Genomic DNA, 22326 nt, shown 5'->3' with positions numbered 1-22326 from the left:
TTATTCACAGGGACAGTATGATGTACCAGAATTGCTGGAATCTTATAGTCACTTCCAAAGTTGGTATGAAGTTAAGTACACTGACAACACTAATAAATGTAGGAAATACAGACACAAAAGGCTTCTCAAATAGACATGATTAACTTGCACAGTTAAGAGGTGAGGGATGCCTACTTCCATTTTATAGCTAAGGACGCCTCTAATTTGTTCAAATGCATGACCTACCTCTTGCATCACGAGTTCCAACCCAACAAAACGTATCTGCTTATGGCACAGATTCAAATAAGGCACACCAGTCTCCACTGAAATGGGATACTACATAGAATCAAGCTCATGAAAAGCCAAGTGCAACAATCAACCATACTCCCTACCTGGTTATAGATTACAAAGCTGTGATCTTGTGAACGGCAGCACGTGTGTTTGGAAAGACATGGGTCTGTGGCTTTGCTGGTCAGGAGGAAATGCAGAAGATGCCCAGACCTACTGGCACAATGCAATGCCAGGGCCCACTGGCAGATCAAAGTTGTTCAACTGGGAGCCAATCCACAACAGAAAAGCCTCTCAGGAAGCAACATCTTTCACCAAGGCCAAAAAGCTTTTATGAATCATTTAAGTGCACAGACACAACAGCCAGTCCATCAAGCTGTTTACATCTACAGTATTTCTAATTAAAATCCGATTTATTTTGAGGATTTCTTAAGAAAATCTCTGACAATATACCGGTAGCTCAAATTTCTGTGCTGAATTGTTTGTTCCCCTTTTCCTGATGGAAAAAGAAAGCTCAGATAAACTCTGAAGTTTCAGCAAATACTTGAAAAGAAAGGTCTAACGTCTTCTGTAACAGCAAGTTTCCCTGGTTTTGAGGTTATAAACAGACAACTGCTTCATTTTTAGCTACGATTATACAAATCCAAAACTTGTTAACTTGCAAAACCAGCTATGATGCTCATGACTCATAAGAAGTGGAAGATGATTCACCAGTTCTCAAGTATTTAGTTCTGAATGCTCCATTGCTGTGTGCTGCTAGCTGTTATCTACTGAAGACCTATAACCAGTCAAAATATACTATATGGTAGAGTAAATGAAATAACAAGAAATTCAGTATATGGTCAAGTACAGTCAAAAAAAAAGAATCTTACAACTGTTTCCTGTGATAGTACATGGAGTTATTTGCCAAATTGTGTAGGCTGATACTTGTTTATGTGTGATCATAAACATGCATTGGCAGAAACCTATACACAGTCATAGTAATTAACACAGCTGAAATTACTGAAAATGTGTAAAAAAATATTGCTACCAAAGTTCTCTCCACACAAACGTTTGGTGATAATAAGGCAAACGATATGCAAACTAAGTTAACAGTTCACACAACTTACTTTTTTTCTGGCAGGAAACACTTGCGAATAAAGTTAAAAAAGCAAATGTCAATCTTTACACTTGAGGCAGCTGCAGATACCAGGGCTGACATAATGAAAGCAGAGCGCATTAAAAAAGATCAGACAATTTTCTCTGGATAAAATGAATGTGTAAGCAAGTTCTACAGCCCATGTGGAAGGTCACTGAATACTATTCCCTACTTATTTCCTGGCCCTAAATGATACTAAGAAAAACCTATTAGATTTTCTTGATGTTTCAGTGACTCTGTAGAGAAGCTTGATCGATATGCTATCGTCAAGAGTAGCCACACACTTTTTCTCTCATGTATTTTGGTTATAGGTCTGAGTGAGTATGTATGTCTAGATTCAGATTTAATGTGACAAGCCAACTGTGTTATTTCCATTTTAAATAGCAGGATTAAAATGGGTAATCGCATTTATATTGTTGTCAAGTCTATTTAAGACACAAAGTGTAGTATCTTGCATCCAGTAAAAGGAGAGGAACAGAAGACTTAGTGTTCTAAACTGTTTTTTTTCATTCCTATTGTTATGTATATCTATTTGTCTATTGTATGAATTGTACAGCTGTATAACAAAGAAATGGGTTATTTTATTTAAGTAACTAAAATTTAGAGCTTAGAGGAAGGAATTTAGAGGCCTATCATCAAGTTTGACCACATAGCATGAGCCTTAAATAAATCTGTGCCTACCCTGGCTCTCTCATCAGTTTGCCAGAATGTGTGTTAATGCCATGACAGGATAAAATCCTACACATCTTCTGTAGGTACCAGGCTAGGGATTACTATCAGCAAAGGGTAGAATTGATTGCTATGCTTCTAAACTCAGTCTGAACTACTGTGCAGCAAAGAATCCTAATCATCTTCAATTGACAGTGGTACTTTCCCATTCACTAAAGAGGGTCTCCATACTCAATGCCTGCCAGACCAGTGTGACCAAGACATAGTCCATGCAGGAATTCACTCTAGCCAGCCGCTTTGGCCTCAGCAGTGCCTGGGAACAGCCCTTACAGCAGCACAAATAAACCTCATTACCTTATTCCTATTATGTCACTTCAGTAAACTGTAGATATTTTTGAAGTAAAGCTCCTGCTGTTGCTGATTTATTTGTTAAAAGCATTACGTTTTGCCTAGTATTGGGTTCATGTTATAAAAGCTAGACTAGAACTTGACCTTGATCTGTAACAGATTATTGTGGCTGGTGCTTTATTTTCTAATGATGGTATTTGAATGCTCTGCTGCAGATCACCTTGAATTGATTGGGAAAAAAATTACTCAGAACCATTTTTTTTTTTAATACTCAACAGCAGGAGGTATGTCTTTAAAGCTTCCAATTTCTGAAAATATCCTGCAGAAGGATTTGTACTACATAAATGCAGTCTTTAACCTACCTGTAACTTGGGTCTTAGGAGTAGCATTGTAAGGCAGACCTTCACTTTTTCTCCCAGAAGGCATGGTTACTTTAACACATGAAATCTTTGTCTATCAAAAAACCCAAGTATAATAAAAATGATCAAGACAGAATAACGTCTTTGTCTAAAAGGTTTCCCATTGACCACTTGTGGATTAAAGTAGCATGCATTAACACAGTCACACCCTGAGATTCACCCAGCACTGAAAATGTGCCCACATGCACTCCAGCCGTTGACAAATGACTGTATAGGTCAATATGCTTGTTTTAGTATCTCTTTTCTACTGCTGATTCTTTCTGATTACCTTTTGTCCAATACAGTGACTTTTGAGCTTCTCCCTTTGGAGGGTCTGAATGACAGAGTTTATTATAAAAGGCTCTCTGTTACCTTTCTCATATTATTAATGGATATTTTTATGATTAATTGACCTAAGACAAACCAGCACAGAATCCCTTCTTTGTATGACAGTGAAGTGTTGATCGCTACTCTCTAAGAATAGTTTTGCAGTCAGCTGAGCATCCACACTGTTATCATTTCATCCAGCCCACATCTACTGTATTTTATATTCTCTAATCTCAATATGATGGACTTTTTCATATAATATGTATAAAAAACTGTGAAATTCACTGCTTTAAGATGCTGTGGGTTCTAAAAACATACAAAAGTGGAAAAGTAACTGGACAAATTCAAAGAAAAAATTCTATCCAGGCTATTATAGGCCCAGATATTACCTTTTAATTCTGATACTCCTTGAGTGACAGCTTGTCATGGTGAGGGGAGCAAAGGGGGAAAATGTCATGTTTGCCCCATTCTCACACTCTTCTCTACTTTCAGCCTATTGGGGATTATGGGTAAGTGAAGATTGATTCTGACTCAATGTGAACAATGACACATGGGACTGCATTAAAAGTCTTACTAAAATCAGATTATAGTAAAACTCTCTGAGAACCCTCAAGATTAAAGTATTTGTCTCCCCATTTTTTCCACTTGCTATGACTGGCTGTCATTGAAATGTATTTCTTCCTGTTCTGACCCCAACGGAGCCACAGACTTTCAGCGGAAATCTCTAGGATTACCCTTTGGATACCATAGAAGAAATATGTTAGGCATGAGAAAATCCACTGAAATGTCTGGACTACCTTTGTTTTAAGATGTGCCATGCCCTAAGCAGGGAATCCCATCTTGTATGTTAAGATTAAAAGAAACACAGTACAAGACTAAGAGCCCTTCCTCATGACATCCCAAAGCAGAATAACATCATCTCACCTAAGAAAGCTGGCTTCCTTGACTTCTGTGTGATACTACAAAAGATTTCCTATATTCTGTTATGGTCTACTACTGAATTATATTTTAACTCATTCCAGGCTTCACATGGCTTGTCTCTGTCACAGGCTTGAGTAACACCTTGATGCATCACCTTATGGGAAATGCTTAAGGCATAATCTTCTCAATATACTCATAGCTAGTCTCTTTCTGTGAACATTATATAAAGCCCAAATGTGGCACTGCAGATGGCAAAATTGGACGTGGGATGCTTAATTTGAATAACACTCTCTTTTATTCTATGCTGGTCTCATGGAGGAGGGGAGGAATCTTTTCACATGTTTACTTCTGTCTCCCTTTCCATTCAGCCTGTTGCCTTGTCAAAGAAAGATACTGGCACATTATTCTTTCTGTCCACTAAGAGTAAGACAACAACTAAATTAAATTAACCTCAATTACCAAAAATTACGAAAAAGTCATAGTAACCAATCCTACTAAAGAATAACTAAATTTGTGAAGTCCCCTTACTGTGGAATTTAAAGAACAGACTTCTAATAAACACATATTTGGCAGAGAATTACTTAGGTATATTCCACCCTGCTTCAAAGCACAGCATCAGGTTACATAACTTACTGCTGGAACACATCTATGAGCAGGATATCTATTCAGCATTTCATTCCAGAAGACACCAAACTTCTTCAGAAGCAAAGTGAAATGAATAGGCTCTTTCACTAAAAAGCAGTTTGTCTAGTTAGTCCTTCAAACTGAATCTGTGTTCAGTACAATGAATGAAGAAGTCTACAATTAACTGAAAAATATACACAAAGTTTCTATTGTCTCCCCAGAGAGAAGCCAGGGCACCAAATACACAATGCTACAACACAGGTATTTCATGAAATAAGGTAGGAAGTGATGGTGCAAGCAGGAGTTGCAACATATTATATGAATAAAAGGAAGACAATGATGCACATGTTTCATTTTACAATGTCTTGTTTGTGTGGCTTTTGTTCAAGGGGAAGAGGTATGGAGTTGAAGAGGTACGGAGCTGTAGGTAAAGCATGATACTAGCAGGCATATCAAGTGATCTAAGGCAATACATAGCTATAAAAATGATGGAATGTTATCTGCCTTTCCTCGAGGACCACATCAACATTATTACTATTATGCTGATGCTCCCAGGAGGGACGTTCAAGGGAGACTTTCAAATTTTTCCAGTTTGAATGATACTTTATCTCCTAAATATTATTCTGCTTCTTTATGAAATATATCTATTTCAGTTTTTTCTTTTAGCATTCATATGGGGCTCATCAATGGAGCTCGTCAACATCTAAGTATTCTTACTGAGGCTCAGAGTTTCATGACCACCTAACATGCATGATGGTACATGATTTCATTGTGGACCTCTCCAATAGCTATTTCATTTACAAGAACAAAGACTCTACTTCTATTACTAATAGGAGTACCTACTGAAATCCTGGAATTTACTGTTAATAAAATCTAGTTTCTGCTAGCAAGCACAATATATAAAAAAAACCTATGAAAATTAAGTTCTCCCCTTGCTTTCTCCTGCTTCTTCCCTTCTTCTCTTTGAGCAGTACATAAGACATATGCACCTGACTTAATGCTGTTAAATAGATTTTGTAAAAAAAAAAAAAAAAAAAAGCAGCTGAGAGGTTGGGAGTGGGAAGAAATCTCCCATCCTTAGTTCTATTCATGAAAAAAAATCAGAGGAATTTACCTGTAGAAATGAGAAGCTGCAAACCCTTCAATTGAAAAGCCAAATTCATGTTGTTGTTCCTTTAAACAGCAGCAATGAAACATATATAAACATTACTGAAATAAAATTCAGGCTACAAAGCAGCATTCCTCTTAAACTGAAAGAGCAAATTTGAAGGGAGCAGAGATAGCAACACATCAGCATTTCCAGAGGCACAGCAAGTAGCTTAAACAGGAAAACTATTACAAACACTCCTCCTGGGCATAAAAAAAAAGATACCATGCATACCAGGAACCAAAGCAGACACAAGACATATCCACCTCATTATGTATGAAAAGTGTGCTCTGAATAAGCCCCCCAAACTGGTAGCAAACAAGGAACTGAAAAGGTGACAAACCCTATTTATAGAATGGCTTTAATATCAGGAACTCATCTCCATGTAATCTTCATCTGTTTCTACAAAAAGAGGTGTATTCTTCACTTAAATCACTGTCAGAATTTATTATTTTTACATGTATCTTAAACAAAGAGGCACTTCTGCAGTATCACAAAGAAGAAATTGTAAGAGGTTGGGATTTCTATACTTCACTATTACCACCTATTAAAAAGAATGTTACTTTAATAAAAAAAGAAGAAGAAGAAAAAAAAGATGGTTTACCCAAAAATAGATTTGTGGAAATTCACAAAGATTAGAAGATGATCTTTGTGACCTTTGAGAGTCCTTATGTCCTAGACTGTAAGAAAATATACTTGATAGCTGGATTTAGTTTAATATTTAATAGGTCATAAGCAGTTGCTCTGTCACTGGAAAGGATTTTTTTCCCCAAACCATTCTTCTGACATTTAAAAATGCTTGTCTGGTGTGTCCAGTATTGTGTAAATACAGTTAGCATAGAATATATAATATAAAGGAAATATATATATATTACAATATAAATAATAAATAATAGATAATATAAAGGAAAAATTCTAACAAAGAAAGGAATATTTGCTTGTTTGCAACTTTCCATTCCAAAGACCTTTCCCACTGTTTCTTATTTACTGCAATGCAAACAGAAATGTATTTAATTTAGTGATTAATCATGTATTCATCTACTAACTCTTTCCAGTTTAGTTTGCTCATTTAGTGCATATTTTTTTTCCTAGTGAACTTTTCCATTTTGAAATAGGAAACAAAAAATGTGCACAGGTATTTTTTCTATTAATGTTTTCCTCTACATTCAGTGCATAGCAAAGGTACACGACCTACTCAAGCGATCATGTGTAATGAAAGGATGCCTGCTTGCCCTCAGTGAATGAGATACCAGAATTTAACACAACATGAGACAACCTTGTTCTAGCATGATGGCTTACTTTTCCACCAAGATGGATTAACAAACATTTGCTCCCATATTTTTAAATGGCTGGAGAATTCTCTTCACTGTTTGCAAGCTGCTATAGAAAACGTGTCATTAAAACACGCCCCGTAAGACATATGGCTGTTTCTGAGACCCACACTGAACACACCTAAGTGTACTACGCCTAAGCTTTCTCCAGCAATATTCCCTGCTCCACAGCAGGCACGTGAGAAGACTCTGAGATGTGAATAAACTGCTACCAGGTAAAGTCATTCTACCACGTAAAAACATTTATGAGTTATCACTTAATATACTTCAGGCCTTGCTGTTCCTGCTTTCTTCCTCTTCACTCATACAAAGCACCTCAGGATATATCAACTTTTTATGCTCCTTTTATGCAACTAAAACTAGAGAGCATCTTCTTAAAGAAAAAAAAATCCCAAGCCACAAAACTCGGTTTAGGATTAAACCTAGAAACAGTATGTTCAAATGCTTTATCAACAGTTACACCTAATTATCAGTATACTGTTCTGCTTATATTTTAAACTGTGTATGGAAATAAAATCAGTAATTTAAATATCAAGCAAGTTAATGGATTTACTTACAGAAAAAACAGCAGCCACAGTCTCAACAGCACCAGTACTTAGAGTAACATAGGGGATTGTTTCATGGTTGATCCCAGCTTCACTGAAGATGTTGTTTGTGTAGTACCAGATCTGTATCAGAGACAAGGAAATGAGTTATTAATCATTATGGCTTGAACTACAATATATTGTTATTCAGTTCAAGCACCTGATCTGACAGAGACCAGACTTGTTAAAACACTGAGCGCTCCAAATGACCAAGGGCCAGGCAAGGCAACAAATGAAGGGAAGGTGCAAATTTCAGGTATATTAGTCACTACACTGCTGTACTTCTGCTTGCAGACCCGGGCAGAATTACAAGCAGCTTTAACTTAATTTAGCTTAATTCATTTTAGGAGTAAATCAAAGAAACTCACTTTAAGCTTGAACGGTAGGATACAAATAGGTTTTGTGTGGCTGAGCCACACTGCCTAAGAAGCAGGTTTGGGTGGCTTTATGGAATACTTCAATGGCACATAACAACAGAGGAGAGAGCAGGAAAGAAATGCTGAGAGGCATTGCAGAAACCGCTCCTTTTCAGACAGAAGGTATGAGATTTATCTCACTTCAACCTCACTGCTGTGTGGACATCTGCAGTCAAGCCATCACCCAAATCTCTCTTTATTATCAACAGAAAGAAAAGACATTTTAGAGTGAGAGTTGCTTGGTGAAAAGTAAAAAGCTGCTTTTAGGATTAAATGAATCATAGGCTAGAAGGAACGATCACTAATGGACAGAAACATAGGGAGCACGGGACTACTAGATTAGAGGAAGTCATTCATGTTTGGTCAGTAAAACCATATCCAGTGGTAACAATATCCAGACAGAGAGTATATAGTGGTAATACTCTAAAATAACAAGTCTGAGAAGTATCAGAGCCCTATTCGCATCACAAATGAAGTCTGAAAACCATACAGTATTTATGTTGGACTCCAGGTGACAACAAAGAACCAGCCAAAGATTTTGGCTGCCAAAAGCATGTAACAGGAAGAAACTGCCTTGGAGAGAGAAAATATAATTTATTTACTAGAGAAGATGAAAAAGCAATTGAAACAACTGATTATTGGAAGAAAATGAAATTCTAAACCACAGCTGATTACCTGTGACAACACAACTGAAAGCCAGAGATAACGATGCCACTTAACATAAAAGTAGCAGTGGTACTTTTTCCCATATGCTGTCCATGTGACAAGCCCTAACAGGGCAAGCACTGCTCAAGAAAAGGCTTGTCTAATGAATGGAAGTGTTTTGATTGAATGTGGAAAACCCTGCTGCCTGCCAGCATATGATGCATATGCTACATCTATTCATCAAGCTACTAACTCAGGAGCTTTGTTAAAAAAAAAAAATAAAAATTCTGAATTTCCAACTAGCCCTTCAGCAAAGCTGCTTGTCCCAGGTGAAAGAAGAAAATCCAAATTGTCTTACATAAACCAAAAGTAAAATAAAATACCAAAAAGTCACCTATATCACCTTACAGATAAAGACAAGCTGACTGAAGACTTTTATGCCTGCTGCTGGCACATCAGCTCTCACCAGAATAGATGCCGTGGCAACAAGCGATAGCAGCAAACTTCTCTATATGAAGTAATCTGCCTTCATGTAGCTTACACTGACGTTAACTGTGCATTTCATTGGCCTGCTGATACAGAACACAGATTGAAGCAAAACCAAGAATCAGCTCACAATTCCCTCTGAAATGTTTATGCCCATAGATAAATTTTCTGGGACCCAGTTCTCTGACAACCTATTCACCTCCCAAACCATGATAAAAGTAGTTTTTTTCTCCATACTACCTCCATAAAATTGAATAATTCATGCAAGAGAAGTTTGAAAACATGTAATTTAGGCATTCAATTCCTGGTATCAGTTTTGCATAGCAGGTAGAGCTTCTAAAAATGATGGTGATATTGCAGGTATGCAGACCTTGAAGAGGCCAAAGAGTCACTTAAGCAGACAACTCCTGAATGAAATTTGCCAAAATGTAACAACTAGAACAAGATATTTTGCAAGTGGTTTTACAGGAGAGCAAGACTGCCCATTGATGGTAAGAGTGGTAGTAACACAGCTAGATGAAAAAAATGACAGATCAAAGACAGGATGAGGTTCACTGACTTAGTCTCTGCAGCAGCACAAAAATTAATTAGAGTAAAAATTAACAAGATGTACACATTTCAAAACAAAAAAAGCGAATGTTTTTCAGCCTGTGTCTCATTAAACAGGGAAATACATTGCTCTAGGATGTTAATGAGACAAACTTACTAGGCTAATGATGACTACTTTCACTTAAGTTATTTTTCTAAACGGGTTTGGCTAGCTAGTGATTTCATTAGCTAGCAAAATTAGCTAATGATTGGGCTAAACGTTTTGGAATGAAAGAGCTGTGGAAAATGTGGCAGAAGGTCCAAAAACCCAGAACAACTACTGTTGAGTCCAAATCAACACAGGGACATCTGAATTCCTACATCCATGGCAGGTTGCTGTTGCTTCACAGGCTGAAGTAAAACTTTATGCTACTTACATACAATCTTTCCTAAGAAATTCAACTCTTCAAAAGGAAAAGAAAGCAACAAAAGTGAAAAAAAAAAGGGCAACAACACAGACATACACTCTGTTGCACACTGCATACTCACCCCTCCCTACACTATCTGATGCCAGGCCTTCTCCATACCAAGTGTGAAGAGCACACCATGGTAGATCTTTTGCATACTGAAAACATGCATTGCTGCACGGACTCCCATCCCCAGAATGATTTCTTGCCGTTTGAAATACAGTCCTCTGCCTTAAGGACAGACTCCACAGAAACCTAAGGATCCCACTTCGGGAATGACTCTCTTAAACCAATATGCAGTACAGTGTATTTCGTTATATGAAAAAGGGTAAAGTTCACCAATGAGAACTTCACTGTAGTTTTGTGTCTTCTTTAGAACTGAAATACAATGGTGGAAGACAAATTTATTATGGATGATATGCATCATGGATAAATTTTATCAGATGAAAAGAGACTAATATAGATTAATTTATTTATGTCAATTTAGGTCAAAGTGTCTGGTATTTCATTATAACTTAATATATTAACACGATCAGGGCTTCATCATGATTTCTGTTCTGTGTGGAAACCAACAAATGTACTGCTTTTAAGCAAAACAAATTTCTATTGTAAAGTAAAAGCCTTAAAAGAAAGCAAATGTTCTCAGATACCAGCAGGATGATTACAGAAGTCTGCCAGTTGGTAATTTCCCTGGAGAGTGACCTGAGACTCTCACCTGAAAGAAGTCCAACTTTCCCATATGTCCTGCCCAGATGGCAGTTGTGGAAAAGACCATGACTGACTAACAGGCCACTATAGACAGAGCACATCATGGGAGCTATGAGTTAGAAGGAAGTGTTCACAGCCCATTAAACCTTGCTGACCTGGCTCATGCCCAGCAGGTTAGCTCAGATGCAGTCAGGCAAACAAAGACCCAGGTTCAGCAGTATCTGTCACACCTGTACCTGTCCTCTAATCTCTGAGCTTCAGGCAAGATCAATCAGGAAAGCAATGCAAAAGAGACAAGGAATGAAACCTGGTCTCTTAATCAAGTGGTCCAGCTATTTCACTTGACCTCTCTTATAATTTGCTTGTTTTTACTATTAATTGTTTAAATCATGTTTAGTAGTATTGCATGGGAAGAGAAACAAAGTAATAATAATAAAAAGGTAAGGCTTGAGACAGCCAACTTGACGCACAGGCTTCCTGACAAAGACATTTTTTCTGAGGCGTATCTTCAGAAAGTGGACAACCACTGGCACTTTAAAACAACTCTGGCATCCATTTTGAACTGGACATATCTCACTATCCCCCTACGCCCACACGTCCCCACTCAAGCTATGAAAGTGTGGCTTTGTTCTGTCATGGAATACTAGACAATTTCTATCATCTATTAAATATCCTCAAAGCCATAAAACTCTTCTGTTTTCCCTGAAAATTTAGCCATGGCTTTTTTTTTTTTTTTAGGCAATCTGCTTCATTATTGAATAGTATATTTCTTACTATAATTTTATTTCACTTATGCATTGATAAATCTTAGAAAGACTGGACGACAAGATAATTCCATTTCTTTTCTTAAAAAAGTATCCACAATGAGGAAGAAAATAGCCTGTCATTAGCACTGAAATTCTACAATTAGAAGAAAACACCACCTATACAAACGCTTTTAGAGTTCACCCCACAGTTTGAAGAAAACTTACAGTTCCCTCCTAGTATTTTGTTAAAAACTTTTAGATATCAGAGTTCTAATTTCATTAATCTTGCAAATGGTCTTGGACAAATTACTTTATATTAGGAGCTTTAAAGTTATAGAGATACCTAAAGTAAGCTTGAACTAGTTGTCTTAGATATCAGAAGCATTTACACTTATTATCTATCACCGATTAACCCCAGGAGGGGGAAAACTAGCTGAAGTATGCTGCAATGCACAAAGCCACAGTGAGAGCTCCTTTAAGTGGTGATAATATTGCCTTTCATATATATAAGCAATTAACATCTTTGAACTATGACAAAAACTCCTTTGGCTTTCATGTGCTTCATGAGAACATTCATGTTGTGCAATGTAAAGCATCTGAGCCAGATGTCACAAGCTGTGGCAAGGAAGGGTCTGACCGGATATAGAAGTAAAACGCTTTTCACAATATAAGTGGTGAAAATACCTGGCACAGGTTGCCCAGGGAGGTTCTGGACTCTTCACATTTGGACATACTTAACTGCACAAAGCCCTTGGTACTCTGAGCCAACCCTGAAGCCAGTTCTGATCTGGGCAGGGGCTGGGACCAGATGACCTCCAAAGATCCCTTCCAACCTGAATTGTCCTGTGCCCCTCTCCTAGCTGATGCTATGGGCTCAGACAGATGAAAAAGGAGACTTATATATCCATCAGCCTCAGACACATTAATGGTCAACAGGACCTCTTGTTGTCGGCTGTTTTGCGTCTTTTTTCCTCATTTGCTCCAGTCTCCAAGAAAGGCATACTGAAGCACAGCTTGTTCTTCAAATTGTATGAAACAACAACAAAAATCAAACGTCCAGTGCAACCTCCTAAAATCACTTACAGGAACTTTTGCTGACTTCGATATGTACAGAACAGAATTAATCCAAGCAGAAACATCAACTGAAGAGACTGAGTTTACCTAACATGAACAAACATAGGGCACATCAGACCAGATCTTAACTGAACAGAAACAGACATTCTGAGTACCAGAAGCACAATCTGCACACCTTCTTTGCTGATCTGTGCTACCTTTTCATGTATCCCTTCAAAGTTAACACAACATGGCTTTCCTCCTTTTTTTTTGGTTTAAAAAAAAAACCCAAATGATACAGCTCTCCATGCACCTTCCCACATACTGATGTAACAAAATCATTACTAATAAGAAACAGTCAAAAATTAAGGTCATAAATGTTGCTGAATGGTATAGCATAAACCTTGTATTAAAAAGAAAGAAAGGAGCACCCCAGGAGATGCCATGGCCTGAAGAAGGACACTTACAGCATTTAGCCCACAGAGCTGGTAGCAGCCCATCGTGATGACCACGGTAATGACCTGCCATCGCACAGCACGGGTTCTCAGGAGCTGAAGTATCGACACTAACTTGGTGTTTCTTTGGACTCGAGACTCTGCCAAAACTTCTTCTACTTCATGAGACACGTCGTCTTTCCCAAGGAAAGTCTGAAATGCTACAAAGAGAGGACGTGTACTTTAGGCCAGACACTTGGTACTATATGCATTTGTAACAGACTTATTTCACAGCAATAGAAATGCGTGACACAAATAGGAGATATACATGGGCTAAAACTTAATTATTCTTCTGCCAACAATATCATTCTGCTCTGGATATTATCTGGCTCATCCCTGCAATTGGTCTCAGAAACTACAACAAGAATAGAAATTATCTGGCACCCTACCAGATCTCTCCTTATATTATTTCATATGTGATATAGCCTAAGGTTCAGCACAGAGTCAAAACCTTGTGTAATCTGAAAAAGGGTTTAATAGCAAAGCAGTTCTGAATGTTATTTGACTTGGCTACTTTTGCAGCCTAACAATATAGCAGATGTCGTTGCTGGAGATAGGTTGGATAGAGAAGTAATAGGATGTAAAAATATCTAAATCTGGTAAACCAAAAAATGGCAGACATTCAAAAGGAATACCTATTACTCTTGTTTTTACTAGCATATAGACAAAATTCACTTTGTCAAGATGAATAATATTAGAAAGAATTACCCATAGCAGTCCAAGACTTTCTATGTCAATGCTGGAGACATGGGAGTGAATTTACCTGACCAATGTACGCAAACAAACCACCTTGTCTCCCCAGAAAAAACATACCATTTAGTATTATATTATTGCACACTGATGTCTTACTGAGATATCCCTCCACTGTGAATAATAATAGTTTTCCATCTCACACCTCCTCCAAGAGGTACGACAACCAGATACCTCCTAATGGATGCAGTGTATCTCCACCAACCCTGTTTTACAGGTACTGTATATGCTGATGATACTTTTGTCACAATCACATGAACATACCCCAGGGGTTGGATTTATAAGAGATGTTTAAAATGCTCATCATCTTAGAATGACTGCAGAGAAACAATTATATTACACGTACCCCTGCCATAAGGCTTTGCGACACAGTAGGGTGCTAACTCTAAAAACAATGCTTTACACAGCAGGTCACTGTTATTTTTAAGTGAATAAGTTGATTTAGTTCTCCTAAGAGCCAAATCAATTTTTCTCTTATCCACAGCTTTGCACAGTACTGCCTATAAATAAATGACCTTCGCATTTTTCAGTAAATATACATTCCTTTGGATAACAGAAAGGACCTGGATAGTGAAGAACACTGACTAGTCATGGTTAAAATGCCTGGACTCCATTGAGGTTTTGAATTTACAAAATTTAAACTTTAACCAGTAGGTGAAAAGGCCAAGTAGTGGCATTTCAGTGCTGTGAGGGATAGATCACACAAATGAACCAGTGGCCTGCCCAGAGCAGCCCTCTCCGTCCCTTTGGCGAATGCTGAACACAGCACACTCTGCCTGACTCTCAGTCTGGCAGTGCGGGGAACTAACTCAAGCTCTGAGCCAAGATTTTCAGAGGCAGTTAGCACTTCCACTGCATTTTAATGGGCCCTACGTGACTCTCCTTAACAAGACGGATGATTTTTTTAAGGGATGAACACTGACCACCTCTGGGTGTTGAGTCAATTCATAACATTCATTTATTCTGATATCTAGTGCCTCTCTTGGGAGATAAGAGGTTAGAATTTTTAAATCCCTCAGAAACAGCATGAAAATTATCTTTTCACACATGCCTTACAGTCAGAAATTAGTTAACAGATTTGGACCTCAGAACCCAGAATTTAAGCTGCTGAATTTTGTCCTTGTGCCACTGCCCATTTATTAAACATCATGCTAAACACTCATTAAAATTAGGGTGATGTATTCAAAGACACTGATAAGAAATGTAAAATTAGAATGTGTGCCTATGGAATGTTAATCTCACACTTAAAATACACTTTCCTCAGTATTAATAGAACACTGATAAAGAAAAATTCAGATAAAGATGAGAACAACCAGACATACATTGCCATACTTGCCTTTAAAAAGATTCTCTCAGATTTTTAAGCATCTGGTTTATCAGTGTAAATTAGGTCAGTGCACAATTTTCTTTATTCTTCCTGCCCTTAGAATCCTCAGCATTACTGTAGGGCACACAAGCCAAAAATATAGGTGCAGTCAAGTAAAAAGAAACCAATCTGTCTTTTCTGCACAAGAGAGCTTGCTGTATTTCTAGAGGGACCAGGAAGTAAAAAAACTTGAAATTACCAAAATTACCAAGTACAAGGCGAGAAAAATATAGACACCTGCTTTATGTTTCTTCCCTCCCTGGTTAGGACCACAGATGTAAATGCCACTAGGAAACTTTGACAGATACTTAAAATTACCACCAAGTCAAGAAATGCTAAGCTATACATGCATAGTTTTGAGTAGACAACACTCAGTCTTCTTGGAAAAACACATTTTCCTGCTACTCAACACATCTTCAATTTTCTTCCATTAACCATTTTTCAGTACAGTAAGAATCATAATTTTATACGTAATTAACGTAGAAGTAAATTCTGTATTAGCAGAGAGATGGAAAAACTCTGAGGTCTTCCAGTGTGTGATGTTCCAAAAATATACATTTTACATTTTATACCCCTGCATTATTGGCTTTGAGAAACACAGCAATTGTTCCTCTCCCCACTGCTATGACTTATTTCCCTCTGTGACTGGCTGCTTCTCTCTCTAGCAACTTTTAGACCCCTCCCAGATTTACTTTTAATTTCTTTGGATCAGAAGGTCCTAAATGCTCAGCTTTCAAGTGTCAGGACACTGCCTTTATAATTAGCAAAAGAAGTGCACGGTTCCAGTCAAGGGGAAAGGAGCTAGGAAACCCTTCCATTTACACCACCAGCTTTTATTCACCTCAGCTAAGTGAAGGTGGAACATTTGCAAGTGGTTCAAAGGTCTGAATGAAATCAGTTGGTACTGTCTTTAAAACCGATCAGGCCTTTAAATTAACTGAAGGACACTTGAGAGCTCAATTACATGAGGAATTATAAATTCTTTTTCCACTTAAGTACTTCCAGGACTGTGCTAAGAAAGCTGTTGTTATCATAAAGACTGAATAGGCACATAAATTTTGAGAAGACATCTTAAAGGATCAAAATGCTGTTGTGTGGTTTACACAATAGAGCCAGCCCCGTGCAAGTGCAGGCAGAAAAAGAGAGAAGTGGTCACAAGTAGAAGTTCAGGCTTATGCCTTTAAGAACTAAAAAAAATACCAAATAAGCTGCATGAGTATTACTGGCATCTGTTTCTCACTTTCACTTCACTGATTATTAAGTATATTAAAATCAGTGCCTTTAACACAAAGTTTTGTCTAAGCTCTGCTTAAACAGCATCTTCTCCAGCCACTGTGGGAGACAGAATACTGGGCTGGACGGACCCAGTCAGGCATCTCCTGTTAATGCTGGCTGCTGTTCTGAGCGGCGGTAGGCATATGGGGTGCCTCACTGTTTGCCTCTGCACTTGCAAAAAGTTCACCCAACTTCAGTGCTTTTGGGTATGTAGTAATTCCCCTATAGTAACTTAATGTCAACAAAAATATTTGGCAAAATGAAAAAACAGTTATTTTCATATACCACTGATTTTATTAAAGTACTGAATAGCCAGAAGAATAATTTAGATGTAGCTTACTAGAAGAAATTTAAATAGCTATTTAAATCTAGCAAAATATTAAATAACTACCAGCATATAGCACAGCAAAGTTTAAGAATAAATCTAAAATTTGCTATTCCAATTCATTAAATATAACTGCAAGCAAAAGGCTATAGGCTTTTCCCACGAGTCACCTCCTTCTTCTTCTACGTAAGGGAACACGCAGATCTTCTGTGAGTTATCATTCAGTTTGGGATTACATCTTTACCTGTTCTTATGTCTGGTTTCACAGACCATCAATAGACCATCAAAAAAAATAGGCCTGTTCAGGTTCACTTGAAACTAGTAAAGATGCACAGGTAAAACAAAATATCCACATGGCACCCCAAAATAACACAAGAATTGCTAAAGCAAGTTGTATCAAAGGTCTGGTGAACCCAGTATCCTTTGTGAAAGACAGAAGGTTTACGAAAAGTTTAAAAATAAAACAGACACAACATGATTACTCTAGCTTTTGTCAGTCAGAAACCATCTGAGATGAAGCCTCTACCATGAGCCAGCAAGTTTAGTAGTCATGGCTCTCTTCCTTTCCAATAAGCATTGCTTATAACGCTTAGAGACATACAAAAACCACAGATTAGCAAAAATAAATCATACGTGTCCTTGTTGTCAGTCATAACAACTTCCTTTAAATCACTGGATTTGCAGCCACTGGTTTTTGCGATAAATTTGGTTTTAATATCTCTCTTGTCCATGTGGGCACCATGAGGGGCTTTGTAAAAAACTAGCTACCTGCTTATTTAAATGAGGAATGGCCTTGCTCTTTTATCATATTAAAAGGTATCAACTGTAATCCATCTTTGAAGAATTTAAATCCACACTTCTTGTTATACCTGCTGTAATGCTTCTTTCATAATCATGTGAGTTTTAATGTATGATGGATCATACTAGATGAACAGATTTTGTATGTCACCAACAGATGTTACTGTGACATTTTATCTACGTTATTTGACCCTTAAGACATAACAACATTCTTGTTCTCTGGCAAGTTTGGGTACCAGCTGAATTCTATTATTGATTTACATGACCTGCTACTGTAGCTGCATTGAAAATGCAGGTTTCCTCCTTGTAACAGTACTGTTCAAAAGAGACATGTCAGCTCTCCAACTGGAAGTGTTTATAATCAGTGCTGTTCATAAAAATGTTCCGCTTTATCACACTAGTACTACTTTTATTTATATTGCATCATTGCCACAGTCACAGATCAGGGGTCCACTTGGCATGCAACTAATAGACAACTAATAATGTCAAGTTCCTGTCTTACTGTCCTAGAGCTCAGATGGTAAAATATCTGATGTAATTATAGCAGCAAGTTTTTCTTTTTCTTCCTGTTTCTCTCCCTGTTAATTCCCACTGCTCTCTAGCAACTGAATAATGATCTCCTTCCAAAGTCCTTCTCAACCATTTAAATACCCATTTCTCCTCTGCTGTCTGGTGAGCATTATGAAGAAAGATCACACTAGGTAAATGCTAGGCATTTTTCTCCTTTCTGTTCTTACCAAGAGAGGAGAATGTTAGTTATGGGACCTGGGAGGGGAGCTGGTATGGTTTTACCCTCTCCCCATTAGCAGATTTTTAGGTTCATGAGCAAAGCAGGTTTACAGATTGTGCTGTAGGTCCAGTCAACCGTTCTTGCCCCACAACACATAAATGAGTTCTCCCACATTCAGCACTGAGATAAGAATATGGGAGACAGCTCAGCTCCTGTTGGTCTCGGGGAGTCGGATACAGGATGGTGACCTCCAGAAAGACAGGCAGAGCTTGGCTGTCAGCTTTGCTTTTGGCAGCAGACAACTGCAAGTCAGTCACAGTGTCTGTAGGGCTGATCAGCCAGACATTGGCTTAGCCACCCACAGCATGCACTGTTTGCACTGCTAGAAATGGGAAAGCAGGAAACCGGGTAGATCCCCATTAATGTTGCTCAGGAGACACCATGATCTGAGGCCTCACTACTCCTGTGCTCATGGAGGAGTTTCTCTCATGGTGATGTGGTTTATGTTCACACATGATACCTGCCTGCTCTCACCTCATCCCTTCTCTTTTTTCATCACTTACATAACACACTTTGGTCCTTCTCCCTCTTTCAGTCTCTTATTTGCTGCTTAAAAGTACCATGCTCTTTTACACTTTTGCCAAAAAAGAGAATGAAGCCTATTGCATTTTGGTACTTCTAGTCTGGTTATCTCCTGAGGACAGAAGAAAAGGAGGGATGAAGGTTCTGCAGGAGCAGAACTTTGTGGAAACCCAATGACCTACATTGTCCCACTGCATTTTTATTGCTCGAAAACAATATAGGAAGATTAATGTTGTCATCTCCACTTTAGAAGCTTTGACATACATGTATATTTCAGAGTATTTTATAAAGACTAATGTAGTCATCTGCCTTAAATACAGCAGACCTTTAACAACTAACAATTTTATATTTCTCCAACAAGATGTAATACACAGTGAAATATGTATTTGCATGAATAGCCTTGATCCACTAGGGGAAAGAAAAGGGATTTAGTCAGAAGAAAGACTTGCACAATTCTGATACTTATATGCAGATTCAACCTAAGAGGCAAATAATTTAAAAGCATACAGTCAATACCACATTGTTATTATATGGCTTATAAGCAGCAGGTTTTTTTAATAATCCACAAACTCCTCTGGTCTCCCTAATACTCGGGCTTTTCCTCCCTCATTTCTGCAGATAATGCTAACATTCAGACGATTTTGCCTGATTGCTGATTCACAGTTATTCACCCTCCTATTTTGTGAATTCCCCTCCCCACCTGCTTTCGTTATTCCACTGCATTATTCCAGATACCTGAAACTTGGCTCATGCCTAAACTGGATTTCTCCATGTGCCCTGGGGTGGGGAGGAGGGCTCCAAACCCCTCACACTGGTCTAACATCAGAGGTATCCTCTGCCCGGTCAATCCATGAATCAAAAAAGCTTCTTCCCCACCTATCCACATACTGAACAGACATCCAAAGACACCCTCACTTGTAAATGTACATTAGGAGAGAGGCAATTACAATGTGCAATGGTAAGAAAATTGCTCATGTTCCTAACACGCTTCATAATAAGGCATACTTTATAACACAGTAGTATAAGATGATATGATCTATTCTGCCTTACAGGTGGATTTTATGAACTCCAAAATTATGTCTAAGAATCATCCTTACCTATTTTGCACCTGATATCCTACAGGCTACCTTACCTGTGCAACAAGGTGGCCAATTCTGTAAGCATGGCTGCTTGATAGGCACGGGACAGGAGGGAAATTCAGGGTGATATATGCACTTCATTGTCCTATGGTCCTTTCCAAAACTCTGTCTAGAATCATTGGTCCCTAGCCGTTTCGAAAGCTCTACAGATTCCACTCAAAATGAGTTTCACTCCGAACGACAACATATCTCAGTATTAATTTTTTCTTTTAGAATTAATCAGGTGCAAAACCTGCTATTGATAAGTAGTTACTTTGAAAAGATTTTTATACCAGCCTCCTCTTTTTTTCTGAGTATCTAAATTAGTCTTTAAGGTGGCTCATGAAAGCCACATTCTTGTAATCAGCAAGCCAATTGCTAAAGCTCATTTTCCTTCAACTACCAAATACGGTTTTGGTAACTTTGCTCTCCAAAATCCACCCCCAATGCTTCTAGATTAGCTTTCAAATAATTTTCAGAACTCGTATGCTGAAAACATCCCAGACTGCAGTTGGCCAATTATCACAGTAAATGGTGTGAATTTCAAGGCAGGTGGTGTTATTTTACTGCCAATTTTTTACAATTTTTTAAACTCTACCTATGAGAGGCACAGCTTCACTGACAGTGCTGAGGTTTCCAGGTACTGTGGCAGGATTTCCAATAGATCCCTATAACAAGTGTGACATTATGCAATAGCATTGCAGATGTGGACTCTTTGCCAGCAATAGCTCTGGAAATACATCTACAATTTTATCAGGTAGAAATGAGCCAGTTTAAAGTTAGCACCCAAAGGCATTTCTTCCCAGCCCAGACATGGTGCTGCAGCAGTTACTACCCAATAGCAAGACGCAAACTGCTCACCACTGCATCCCTGCTGGGTGCCCTGACCACGGCTGGCAGGCAAGCACTCTCCTTTGCTGTCCCTGAAAAAGCTGTTCTCTGCCTCACCAAAACTCTGCTGCCTCAGTAAAGCTAAAGAACTCTCCCTAAAGCCTTGTTGTTTTGGTGCTTTCTGTTGTTTTGTTTTTTTTTTTTTTTTTTTTTTTAAACACTGAAGTGTATCTCTAAGGCTCCAACATTTCCAGAATTCTTCATTCAACAACAAACTGAGACAACATGGGAGTCTCTTCATTAGTGTGCCATTTCTGTTTCAGACTGCTCATCTGAACAAAAAAGGCCAGTTTTGCATTTCATAGAAGAAAGAGGATAGAGTGAGTTGCATTAAATTCATGCTAAAAGATTATTAAATTTAAGTTTCAGGGGCTGATTCACACTTTGCAAGTAATTTTGCAAACAACAAGTTAGTGACTGAAAATATTAAGGGTTATATTAAAATGAAGTTTTTAGGAACAATTTTTAAAGCACAGTTATGTTCTGCAAACATTTTGGTATTATAATCAGACTCTTTCCTTCTTTGTATACTCCTATTTGTAACGTGTCCCTGTAAAAAGCAAAAACAAATTTTCAACATTCTCTAAGCCATAACATGATGATATATTGGAACTTACAGCTGACCACAATAATGTTACTGCAGCAGCACATACAGCAGCTGTGATCACATAAGGAAATTCTTTTATACATAGAACCTAAACTAAGAACAAAATATTCTGGTCTGTGTCTGTGAAACTGAAACAAGCTATATGGCAGCACTGGAAATTTTCAGTTAAATAGGTGTATGAGGTTTTTATTAGATCTACAAAGGCTATTGAGTTACAGAAGCACAGGGTTAAACACAGTGACAGAATCAGTGTTCTTCTTAGCCAAACTGCAAAGACTGTAGATAAGGGAGAGTGATGACGACTGAAACCACCTTTCAGTCCCAGATGATCCCTGTATATAGTGGCTGATGCACAGTAGCAGGATGATTTGGTTAGGTTTGTATCACCATGTTTAATGCTATATAGGTTAGTTTTTTGGAGAATTTAATTTATAAAAAATTCAAAGCAACAGTTATATTTACACACACACAGACAAACAAAACATATGAGGGAAAAATAATTGCCAAGAGAATCTCTACTATTGGAATATTCTGCTTTTACTGTGATAGCAGAATTACTTTCCAGTCTGCATCCCTACAATAAATGC

At 38.0% G+C, this 22326-nt stretch overlaps 1 protein-coding gene across 4 annotated transcripts in view; it reads right to left on the bottom strand.

The window, feature by feature from the left end:
- The window catches only part of SLC2A9 (solute carrier family 2 member 9), a 132202-nt gene that overhangs the window by 43639 nt on the left and 66237 nt on the right, over positions 1 to 22326 (bottom strand). For all 4 annotated transcript variants that reach the window (XM_032984517.2, XM_032984516.2, XM_032984515.2 and 1 more), the window contains 2 exons: positions 13271 to 13458; positions 7728 to 7838 (listed from right to left, as the gene is read on the bottom strand). In XM_032984517.2, the coding sequence (XP_032840408.1) occupies positions 7728 to 7838; positions 13271 to 13458 (299 nt within the window). The remainder of the gene's footprint in view (positions 1 to 7727; positions 7839 to 13270; positions 13459 to 22326) is intronic.

This window comes from Tyto alba, unplaced genomic scaffold, assembly GCF_018691265.1.
Source record: "Tyto alba isolate M040663 unplaced genomic scaffold, T.alba_DEE_v4.0 Super-Scaffold_6, whole genome shotgun sequence".
NCBI classification, from domain to species: domain Eukaryota; kingdom Metazoa; phylum Chordata; class Aves; order Strigiformes; family Tytonidae; genus Tyto; species Tyto alba.
This window is presented reverse-complemented; position numbering and strand designations above follow the sequence as displayed.